The 12129-nt window shown below is 48.2% G+C and overlaps 1 protein-coding gene across 1 annotated transcript; it reads left to right on the top strand.

Annotated features, from left to right (window-relative positions):
- Window positions 1-7118, top strand: RPL22 (ribosomal protein L22). The gene is made up of 4 exons (XM_052653875.1): window positions 1-52; window positions 1763-1867; window positions 4029-4153; window positions 6921-7118. Exons 1-4 carry the CDS (start codon window positions 41-43, stop codon window positions 7063-7065), a joined length of 387 nt encoding a protein of 128 aa, XP_052509835.1. The 5' UTR covers window positions 1-40; the 3' UTR covers window positions 7066-7118.
- The last annotated feature ends 5011 nt before the right edge of the window (window positions 7119-12129 follow it).

Consider the following 12129-nt stretch of genomic DNA (forward strand, 5'->3'; position numbering starts at 1 on the left):
GCGTAGTTCGCTCACCTCCCTTTCTGCCTCCGCTGCCGCCATGGCGCCTGTGGTTAGTATGGCTCCGCGTGAGGCCTCGGCTCTGGGGGAGGCACGTGGGCTTCACCGGCTCGGCCCCTACCTGGCTCTTGGCGGACGGCGCTCAGCATCGTCCTACCGGGGCCTGGCTAGCAGGCCGGCCGGAGTGAGCCAGTGTGGCCGCCGATCCCCGCAAGTTGTGGGCGGAGGAGGCCGCGGCCCGAGGCTCGAGGGGGAGATCTGGGGCTTTCGGAAGCCGCCGATCGGGCTGGGGCTCCTGCCTGTGGTCAGCAGGGAGCTGGGGGACTGAGATTGCAGCCTGGGCTGGTCAGCGATCCTTGGAGCCGGCGTAAGGCAGCCGAGGCCTGGGCCCGGTTACCTGGGCGGAGGGAGGGGAAGGAGGGGACCTGCCACTCTCGGGGACCGTGCGCAACCGGAAAGCCTATTCCGGGACTCGGGATCAGTGGCAGGGTCCACGAACGGAGGCCTCGCTGGCCAGATTTCACGAGGAAGCCTGGGCTAGAGGACCCTTTCGCGTCTCCGGAGGAAGTTAGATCTTCAGGGCGCAGCTCTGCAGATCCTTTCTGGTGTCCGGCGAGGGCCCAGTTGGATTCTGTGTCGGCCAGGCTGAGTCTGAGCCGTGTGGCGCCCTCATGTCACTGGCTGCAGATGGTCTCCTCCCAGGTTACTTGGAGAAAGTTTCCCTACTCTTCTTTGTTGGGACACCTTTATTAACAGTTTGGGCTCATCTCTAGCTTTCTGCCTAGGTGGGCCTTTAATGCTTTTAGGCGTTTGTATGTTTTTGATTTAAAACCATCGTGTGGTGGGTGTGGAGCCCATATCCTGCCGGCAGCCCCTTTGATTGTTACTAGGAAGACATGTTAGGAAGGAGTGACTTTTGTCGAAGCCTAAGTGTTTGAAAAATTCATCCAGTTAATACAAGTTTTAGGTGAAGCTCTTTGAGACAGGAAAGGATGTGAAATGTGTTCTTGCAACTACAGGTAAGTATGTTGTCCAAGTGCTTTTTTTTTTTTTTAAATTGGAGTTGGAATTTGTAGAGGGAGAATATTTATATAAGGATCTTTGTGAGAATGAAGGAGCTGGAACCTTGTAGCTAAACTGGTGGTTTGAAAGTGCTCATTCAGAGATTAAATCAGTCAAAAGACCAGAAATTGTCAACAGCTAAACCCTTGTTCCATTTGGGGTTAGATGGGCTGCTAAGACGTGTGGTTCTGGTCACTGTCCTGAGAAAGTAGATGAGACAGGATGAAGGGAAAAAACAGATAAACTGGATTGCCCCTGAGTCGGAAAAGTTAGGACATGTATTCAATTCAGATTAAAACTGTTTTAGGTATGAAAGGCATTTTCATGCCTGTGCCTTAATCCTGGAGGAAAACAAGTGAGTATTTATTTTGGAAATTTTAGAGTGAATAAAAGGAAACGTTTCTTTTATTTTAGTTCTTAAGCTAACAGACCTTCCATTATTCCCCTGGAAACTAGGGATGCTGGAAAGTGTAAGTGGGAAAAGAGTGCTGTAATGAGTTTCCTCTTCTAGAGGGCATGACCCCAGAGCAGCATCTTGAGTATTATCCATCCTCCATCCTTGGCGCCCTTGCAGGGAACAGAATCCCATGGTTTTTGCATTTGTGTGTACTTTTACAACTCTGGTCTTTCCACTTCTGTTAATTTTTTTTGTTTTTGACTGGTTATGCGTTTATCTCTCTCATTTGTATCCTTTTCTTAGAAAAAGCTTGTGGCGAAGGGGGGCAAAAAAAAGAAGCAAGTCCTAAAATTCACTCTGGACTGTACCCACCCTGTAGAAGATGGAATCATGGATGCCGCCAATTTTGTAAGTTAGCCCCCTGATGCCACCCTGGACAGTAGCGAACCCTTTTGGATATTGTTGAGAAGACATACTGGAGCCTGTTTGTTTGCAGGCTCAGGCTGCTCTGCAGTTCTTGCTGTTGGGTTCGACTCTGGATCTCTGTTTGGTTCTGGTTCTAAGCCTTGCTTTCTCAGGGATGTGACGGTGGTGAAGAATAAAGGAGATGCACTGGAGCAAGTCACTGCCAGAGGGCCTCATTTTCTTCTTCGGTTTCCAAAAAGAGTTTACTTAAAATTTATCAGGTGAACTTCTTTGGATCCAGCATCTCCTCTGCACTTAGGTGTGTTTAGGTGTAAGCTTGGCCCTGACACTGACCTTTTGGGCCCAGGGGCTGCCTGTGCCCTGGGCCTGATGCTTGGTTCTGGGGCCTTGGACAGAGGACAGCATCTCCTTGAGCTTTCTGTTGTATTAAGCATCAGAGCTTCAGTATTCGTGTGAAAATATCCTGCTTGCTGATTTGTAGTTGTGGCTTGGTTTTTTACAGACCTTGCTCTGTACTGATATTTTTGCCCTCATGTTGGCCCCATCCCCCAATACTTCTCTATTTCACCTAAATCTAGAAGAATGAACCCAACCGCCGCATTTTGGAATCTGCAACTTGGTTTTGGCATTTTACACTTTTACTCTCCATAGCCAAGCAGAGCTTGGGGGAGTTCAGACATACTGTTGTGCAGAGCCCTAAGTTGACATTTTCTCTTCAGTCTCCAGAGGTCAACTATTGCCAAGATAATATCATTACAACAAGAATAATTTTCAAATTAAAAAATTAGCAGCTTGGCCTGTGGCCACGACTTACAAAGTGTGGTGTCTGGGTAGCCTGTAGTTGACTGCCCTCTTGTAGATGCCTGCGGTGGCCCTGGCCTGGCCTGCAGGAGGTCCCTCCCTGGCTCCGTGTTCCTTCTGTCTTCTTGCTTTTCTCCGGGGCCTCTTGTCCCTCCTAACTTGTAGCTTCTTCCACATTGTGTCTGATGGCCCTGTTCTGTTATTATTCCCTCCACTGTCTCTCAATATGTGTATATGACTGTCTTCCTTTTAGGTGCCTCCTTTGGATAGAAAACAGGAGTTGTTTATGAGTCTTAAGACACGAAAGTCAAGATTTCTGACCTCATCACACCTCCTGTAGACAGTTAACATATTGTATATTGGTGTTTTTTTTTTGGCTGTGTTGTGCAGCATTTGGGATCTTAGTTCCCTGACCAGGGATTGAGTCCATGTTCCCTATAATGGAAGTTCAGAGTCCTAATATCAGCAGGAAAGTCCCCAGATTGGAGTTTTTAAATAGAGGACTGTAGGGATGGGAGCTGAAGGGCCTTCTTGTCATTGCAATATCAAGAAAACCATAAAAGTCCTCCTTTTTGGTCCAAGAGGTGAATGATCAGCCCAGGCTTCCTCTGGGATTTTCCTAGAGTCCCATCTCTGGGCTTCTGGGCCAGTGTCCCTCCTGCTGTTCAGTGCTGGTGCACGTGGCCCCTCAGCAGATAGATATGTAATTGCTCTGGTTGCTGTATGTTTTTGTTCTTCTGCTTGGTTGAAGATTTATTTTCTCCGATCACACCGAGGACAGTGCTTTACATGTCTTAGGTTCAGAGGCTGCTTGCCATTTTGGTTGCCTATATCTACAGTTGTAAGTTTGGGCCTAGGTTTCCTGTCTACTCTTTACCCTTGACCCAAGAGTCAGAGACTGAACATATAACCAGCTATATGCTTAGAGATAGGAGTATAAAAAAATATTTTGGGACTTTTGGGATGGTCCAATGATTAGTGCTCCATGCCTCCAATGCAGGGGTTGTGGGTTCGATCCCTGGTCAGAGAACTAAGATCCCACATGCCATGTGGCGTGGCCAAAAAATTAAAAATAAGTAGTGTGTGAAAGTGGTTCAGTCATGTCCAGCTTTTTGCGACCCCATGGACTATACAGTCCATGGAATTTTCTAGGCCAGAATACTGGAGTGGGTAGCCTTTCCCTTCTCCAGGGGATCTTCCCAACCCCGGGATTGAACCCAGGTCTCCCGCATTGTAGATGGATTCTTTACCAGAAGAAGAGAAATTAAATCGAAAAGTGTTTTGCTGGTGATGTGAGTGAACTAGTCTCCTTACTAACTGGTCCATTTGATGATTTCTACAGGAGCAGTTTCTTCAGGAGAGGATCAAGGTGAATGGAAAAGCTGGCAACCTGGGTGGCGGTGTTGTAACAATCGAAAGAAGCAAGAGCAAGATTACTGTAACTTCCGAGGTGCCCTTTTCCAAAAGGTATGGGAAGGAGAGGCATTACTTGTCCATGTCCTCAGCTAAGGTTCCCACCCACCCTGGCCAGGAAGGTTGCTCCCTGCAGAGTCATTTGCTTTGTGGTTGCCTGTGTTAACTTCTGGAGCAGTGTCCAGTGTGAGGGGTGGTGAATGAACGAATGTTACTGTGGTAGTTAAAAGTATTCACCTCTTGGTAGTTTTCTGCAGTTTAGTTTTCCACAGCCTAAAGCAGTGGTCCTCAACCTTTTTGGCACCAGGGACCAGTTTTCTGGAAGACAGTTTTTCCATGGCGGGGGGAATGGTTCTGGCAGTAATACAAGCCATGGGGAACTTTGCTGTCTGGCCTGCTGCTCACATCCTGCTCTGTGGCCCACTTCCTTTCAGGCTTCGGACCAGACAAGTCTCACGGCCTGGGGTTTGGGGACCTTTGGGCTAAAGGATTTCCAGCAGTAAAGATGCTCAGACTTGCTTAGACTGTATTCTTAAAAGTGAGCCTTCCTTTGCCTCTAGATCACTTTGAAGAGCTTTCATTTTTATTTTAATTGTTTTTTTTTCCTTTTGTTCAGTTGCTAAGTCGTATCCCAGTCTTTTCGACCCTGTGGACTGCAGCAACACTAGGCTTTTTTTTCCTGTAAATGCTACCAGAATTAGATGAGGGATCAGAAGTCTCAGTTTAGACTGAAGCCACCTCATTTAATTCCTGTAGGCCCATTTATTTTTTTTGTCCATACCACGTGGTTGGCAGGATCTTAGTTGCCAGACCAGAGAATGAACCCTTAGCCTTGGCAGTGAAAGTGCTGTGTCCTAACCACTGGACCACCAGGGAATTCCCCTTTGCTTATGTTTTTAACTAAATCAATCAGCAAATGACTGGGTCCCTTCACTATTCATCTGAAACTATCACAACATTGTTAATTGACTAACCTGATACGAAATGTTTTTGGTGTTAAAAAAAAATAAAATTTAAATTAAGAAAAGAGAGATGACTTTAAAGCTAAGTGAATTACTCCTTTTTTTCCTGGCTGTGTGACTTGTGGAATCTTAGTCCCTGATCAGAAATTGAACCCAGGCCCCCAGCAGTGGAAGCATGGAGTTCTAACCACTGGCCTGCCAGAGAAGTCCCTGAACTACTCCCCTTCTGCCTGGCTGTATTATTTTATGTGTGCAGAAGGCAGTTAGATGGCATGAGAGACAGGATAACTGAAGGGCTTCCAAGGTGTACTTAACACCTGCCCCACCAGCCTCTGCTGAGCTCGCAGGGAAGAGCCTGCAGTCCTGTGGTCTGTTTCCAAATCTCCTAACCTAGTGTGAGAATGTCTCCTAACACGTGTCACTTCAGTTTCACAGACTTTCTCTCATTTGCTAAGTAGGGAAGGAAAAGAACCTGATCTGTTAGAACTATGTTTTCTTGAAACATTCAAGGGGCTCCTAATCTAGAACATTCTTTTGGCCACACCAAGTGGGATCTAGTTCTTGACCAGGGATCAAATGCGTGCCCCCTGCAGTGGAAGCTTGGAGTCTTAACCACTGGGCCATCAGGGACCAGTGGAACATTTCTCGCTTATCTCTGAACCTCTGTGTTTTAACCTAGCTTCCCCCCGTATTCTATTATAAAAACACTCAAGCCACCTAAACTTTTGAATTAACCCACTTTACCTGGATATAATATAGTAGAAATAGTAAATGGAAATAACAGAGAATACTTTGTAGGTGAAACGACCAAATTGTTTTATTTTTATATAGGGAAAAGTGGGTAGAATTGAACTGAGATCTTCACATCTTTGTGAAGATTGCTTGGTTGACGTGAGTAACACAGTGGAACAGTGTTTGTTTCCTGGAGGTGTCGGGTTTCTCGGTTTGTTAACACTTGGTCCATCTAAAATGCCAGAGTTTGCCAGTGCATCTCATTTAGTCCTTGTACCAGTCTGAAGAGATGGTGAGTATCTTGAGATCTGTTTTATAGAGGGTGACACTGAGGTCTAGAAAGACTAACTTGCCCAGTGATGGGTTTGCTGAACCTTCTATTCCCTCTTTAGGTTCTGGGAAGATGCCAGAATAGATAAACCCCAGGGCCTCATAAGCAGATGGATGAGAGAGCAGGACTGTGGGCTTTGTGTTCAGCACAAGAGCCTTTGTTGCCTTTAGGTGAATGGTTTCCTGACAGCAGTGTTTGGGGTTGAGGCTTAGCTCACACAGGCTCAGGTGGCCACTGGGCGAGTGGACTAAGGAGGCCAGGTGCTTAAGTGTACAGCTCGAGTCAGGGCAGTTTTGGGGGAGGGGGTTGGGAGATGGGCATCTCAAAGTGGGAGTGAGAATGCGATGGCCCTGAGCTGCGGTCCTAGGAACCAGCAACCTCAAAAGGAGGTTTTAGTCAATGAGGTGCAGTACTTGCAGCTTGTTAGGAACCCAGCAGTTTCTCATTTAAAAGATATTAAGATTGTGTGCTTAGCTTCCAAGTGACCACCTTGATCTCTTTCCCCAGTGGTCACTACAAACCATTTTATAGGTGATGGCTCTTGTTTCATGGACAGTGGTCACATCTTAATCTGTTCTCATTTTTATGGCCAGGTTAATTAGAAGAAATGTGGATGATGTTTATTCTCATTAGAACAGTGACTGGGTGTATTTCCCAACTGCCATTATTTTAAACCATGGGAAAATACCTTGAATTGTAGTGACTTTGAATGCACAGGTTTCATAAAAGTTACAGTGTTTCAGAATATAAGAAGGTCTTGTGTCTAGTGGAGTTCTCAAGTATTCTTTCTCTGCAGGTATTTGAAATATCTTACCAAAAAATATTTGAAGAAGAATAATCTACGAGATTGGTTACGTGTAGTCGCTAACAGCAAAGAAAGTTACGAATTGCGTTACTTCCAGATTAATCAAGATGAAGAAGAGGAGGAAGATGAGGATTAAAACTCAATCTGGAATATTTGTATAAGTTCTTAAATAAAATTTATCAACTGAAATGGTGGTTTTCCTTGTACCTCTGCTGTGTGGACTGAACAAAATTGGAAATCATAGTAAAAGGGCTTCACTTGGGCTGCCTCTCACTTGTTGTTAAACTTTTTTCTGCTTTTTTTCTGTTCTTACGGTAGAAATAGCAAAACAGAGCTAAGGCTCCTTCGAGGGAACTGACTGTTGTGTGACACTGAGCAGGTGGAGGAGGGCGTGGGCATTGGGGGTGAGTTAGTTACTATTTTACACAAAAAGGGTGAGTCAGTTCCATTTGGTACCTCAAAGACTGAGGAATACAAATGTGGCAACTCCCGATTCACTGCAGGCAGAACCAGGGGCTTGCTTTTGAGGTTCTCTTTTGGGAAAGTGGCAGTGTTGAAAAAATGCAGGGTTCTGGGGCAGTTTTGTGATTCTGTCTTCATTTTGTGATCACAAATTACTCTTGATACACATGGTTGCTTTGTATGCTAACCCTTTTTCTTCCCATGGAAATAAAATGTGGCCCTTCAGTGTTGCCTTGTATTCTGCTTCACCTCAGGAAAGGGTCTGGGGAGTGGCTCTTTTAAAAGTCCCAGGTGTTGGATTAAGGAAAGATCTACACTATAGGGATTTGTAAAATAATTGTTTCTGCAAATCTTTGCAGTGAACTGTCATTCTGACCCCAGCAGGGGGAGCTGGAGATGAGGCGTAGTGGAGATTCCAGAAGAGGGTGAGGATCTGTGGGATAGAGACATGGGTTGGGATTGGAATTCTTCGATGCCCAGAGCTCTGGAGTCTGCTTGGGGTTAGGTGTGAAGGGGAGGGGCTGGGAGTCAACTCAGGCTGAAGAGAAGTGTCCAGATGCCCAGGGAATAGTTACTTCATGCAGTTCACCGTTCAGGCCACAGCTAGACTTAAATGTCATTCTACAGACTAAATTGAAGGCAGTGTTCCCACCCTACCATTCCCACAATGTTCTGTTTCCCTGTGTGTGGAGGCTAGAGATCCGAGGTCATTAACAAGATTGTAAAGATGTGACTTGCTGATAGAATCAAGAGGGAGAAGAGGACCTGATACCTTAAGGTTGCCCTGCTTAAATCTAAACCATTCTGCAGGAAAGTGGATTGTCTTAAGATGATATAACAAATTCATGGTTTTCCAGAGCTTGCCTACGGTTCATTTCCACACCTGCAATTCTTACATTCTTACTAGTTGCATAGCTAGAAATGTTTAACATTTGGTGCTTTTCGAGTTGAATTTAACATTGAGGGTTTGCAATTTGTGGTAAAGTACCATTTTCTTTCTATGCAAATTTCTTGAAGCAGAATTTGCATGTTTCTGTTCTAGAGAAAGCAAGGTTTCTTTCAAATTTAACTGAAGCTCTTTGGTACTGTCCCTTACTATGATTATTAATTTTGTTAACAAGGTTGTGACTTGGGTTTGCAAATTGTACTTGTTTGTTGCACTGATGTTCCATTATAGTAACCTTAGTTTCATTGTAAAAAATTATCCCTGGGCTGAAATTAGTATATAAGTTTTTTCTTTTAAACTATTCCCAGGATTTAAAATTTGTAATAAAATTGAAACTGGGTTTTCTGTGCCTTTTTTAACTCATATTTTGACTTCTGATCGCATACTAAAGTGGCTAACACATGGCTACTATTATTGTGCAAGGATCTTTTTTTTTTAAGGACTGCATGTCAATCTGTTTAGCAACAAAAAAATTGGTTGTCCTGCTGTACCAGCAATGACTTTGAACTTCATTAAGTTTGATAAGAACATGTGTATTTTCTTCCCTCTTTCTTTACCTTACTTTGCTGTGCCTCAGGTTCTGGAGAGTACTATAACCAAATTCTCCATGTAGAATTTCTTCAGACCCAGAGCCAGAGAAATACCTTGGCAAACACAAGACTTTTTCTGATGGATGTGATGTGAACTTGAATTACTTGGCACCCATTATACCAGCTGGGCCTGGGCCACATTTTAGACCAATTTTCTTTTGATCTGTCTTGCCTCGTGACTCACCTGCCTGATCAAGGCACAGGAAAAGATTAGGTCATGGAGAGTTTGAAGCTGAGATTTAAGTTCGTGCAGGTAGTGAAGTAGGAAGTTGGTACAGTCTTGTTCTCAGCTGACGCCAACTCCACTTCACCCTTGGCTTGAACAATACCAGCTGTTAACTAAAGGTTTAACTTTGTTTTCCTTTCAAAGGCCCCTGTGGACCACCCCCGCCCCCAACCCGTGACTCCTTCAGTGGTGAAAGTGTGCTTTTCTGAGTCATGTCATCCTTGCAGGATTTCAGGAGGAGACTTGTGTTAAAATAGATGAGTTCCAGCTAATCAGTGGTGCCTAGCACTGTGGTGCTCAGAAACGTGTCACAGACATGGAGAAAGTGGGACAGTTTGATCATGTCAAATACTTATTTAAGACAATTGGTCAAAATTAATGGGGCATTTAAGACCTCAGCATTTTTAGGACTCACTTGGTTTCTTGGAAGGTGAGCAGCACTCCCGTAAGTTGATAATGGTCCTCCAGCCACTGATAGGCTCAGGGGAGCCTGGAAACTGGCTTTGGCAGTCTGCTTTTGTCCCCCTTTTGCTGCCTGGCCCGTCTTCTGACTTGCCCCCAGACTTTTCAAGGCTGTATGTAGGGTCCTGTGCTGACCCTTTCCTGTGAGGGGGCACACCCCTAGGAGGTGGGTCCCTGACAAGACAATCAGATTTTGGCAGTACCATGGCATTTGCTTGGTAACCTTGGACAGAGCCAGTATAGTCTTTTTTTTTTTTTTTTGGTTGCGCTGGATCTTCTTTGCTGTGCAGGTTTTTCTCAAGTAACAGAAAGGGCTGCTCTAGTTACGGTGGAGGATGATGACTGACGAACATCTCGACTCTGATTTGCCAAATTAAGCAGCTGGAACTCTTCTTGGTTGAAAGATACCTGACTTTCTCAACGTCATCTTGGGAACTGGAGCCACAGTTAATGGTTCCTGTGTGGTGAGGGGCTTTCTGGTGACGGGAAATACTGTAGGTCCCAGCTTCTCTACAGTGGGACAGGGGACCTGTGGAGATGCCCTGACCTAATTCCTCCATCTGGGAAGGGCTGGGGGCAGCTGGTGCTGCAAGGGTGGGCAGTTTTAGGGTTTTCTCCTGGATGGTTAATTTTCAGGAAGACAGGAGGTCTGGGAAGAGGAAGGCAGCCTTGCTGGGGAAAATGCAGGCCTGCTGAGGCATCTGTGATTGAGGCTCCCTCAGCTAGGTGCCCAGGAGGTGAAATACAGCTTCAGGAGACCAGGAGGGGCCCTTGCTTTCTTAGCCCGCCTCCTCCCTGCCTGTCCCTTGACCCTGGCAAGGTGCCTGCCCAGGGTGGATTCAACATCTGTCCTAATGTGGTTTAAAAGCAGTTCAGGAGATGGTATTCCCAGCTCCCTGCACTTTGTCCAGGAGGCTGGACAGACCTGTCCTTGCCCAGGAGTGAATGAAGAGGAGCTTTGGCTTGAGGCTTACTGGAAATCCATTAGATGGGAAGGGAGAGGAGAAATGTGGGACACATCTTTCCAGCCTTGCTTGTGCCATCTATCATCTTCAGGCCACCTCCTCAGGAGATCTTGCACTGGGGCTCCTCAAAAGCCCCAGGAAAGGTGAGCCTGCCTGGTGATGCCAGTGTGGCATGGGTACTGGTGTCTGTCCACCTGGAGGAAGCAGGTGTTCAGCCAAGACCAGAGAGGTGGATGCCAGAGAGGAGACCGTCTCATAGCTGCTTTGGGCTTCCCGAGTCAGGTGGTTCCTGTGGGTCCCTGGCGCCACTGGGTCTCCAGTGGGTTCCTCCAGAGATGTCTGGCCCCAGGCAGTGAGGTGAGGGTTCTGGGTTCTTCCAGGATTAGAAAGCTGGCCAGCCTGTCCTTCGCTGAAACTTTTGCGTTCTTAGAGTAGCATTAAGACTCGCTGCAGCCGAGACTGGCAGCGCTTATTTAAAATTCCAGTCTTGCTCCCGAGGGCTTTGGCCTCCATCTTCACCTTTAACAACCGAGGACTGGTGGCGCGGTTCCTTCCCACTCCGCGACAGGTGTCGCTTCTGAGCGGGAGTTTTGGCCACAGAGAACGCGGTTCCACCTCACCCCCGAGGGGCTGGATATATTTAAAGCGGACCGGCCATGAGGGGCGTTTTGGGAGGGGATACGTGGGCGGTGGGAGCCGGGTGCGGTGGAGTGAGGGAGGAGCCAGCCTGCAGATTTTCCTGGAGGAATCAGACCCGCTGTTTCCAGAGCGGCCCTTCCCCAAGTGCGGAACGCTGTTTCCTTCGAATGTTCTTTGGAAAGGGGGTTATAGAAGCGTGTTTGGTTCGGTGCGAGGCGACCAGGGGCTGGGCGCATGTGAGCAGTGAGGAAGCTCGCTGCCCGCTGCTCCAAGGACCCTGCCCCTGCACGCTTGGGGACCCATCCCGGGCGGGGGCGGCGGTGGCAGCGGGCTCCGCCGCGGGTACGCGCGGGCCGGCCCTTCCCTCCACTGGGCCCGGCCCGCCCGAGTCCCAGCTGCCCGCTTGGCCGTCGGGTCCCCAGGCGCGCGGGCGCCTCGACGGCTCCCCCTGCCGGAGTGCCGGGTCCCCCACCCCGCACCCGGAGGCTCCGGACTAGTCCCCCCAACTTGTTCTCTGCTGTTAACTAGTCGCGCTGCCGGAACGATGGGATGGGGTTGCCACAGCAACCAGACTGGACGTCACAATCCGGGCATGTGTGCCTCCCCCCCGCCGTGCCGCCGTGCCGCCGGCTCTGCCGCCGCCACCTCGGCCGGCTGCGGGACTCGGGCTTCGGGGCGCGGTGGGCGGAGCAGCCTGGGCTTTGCGGGGATCTGGGCGAAGGCGGCCGAGAAGAAGGGGGTCGAGACGGGGGGGTGGAGGTTTGGGGGGGTGGGGGGGCAGGCGGCCGCCATCTTCTCGCCGAGGCCGCCTCGCCCGCCGCGCGCGCCCGTCCGGCAGCGCACGGGTTAAGGCTGGCACCGCGCCCGGCGGGAGGGGGGGCGCCCACCTCCCCTCCCCCCCGTGCCGGGC

This window comes from Budorcas taxicolor, chromosome 16, assembly GCF_023091745.1.
Source record: "Budorcas taxicolor isolate Tak-1 chromosome 16, Takin1.1, whole genome shotgun sequence".
NCBI lineage: Eukaryota > Metazoa > Chordata > Mammalia > Artiodactyla > Bovidae > Budorcas > Budorcas taxicolor.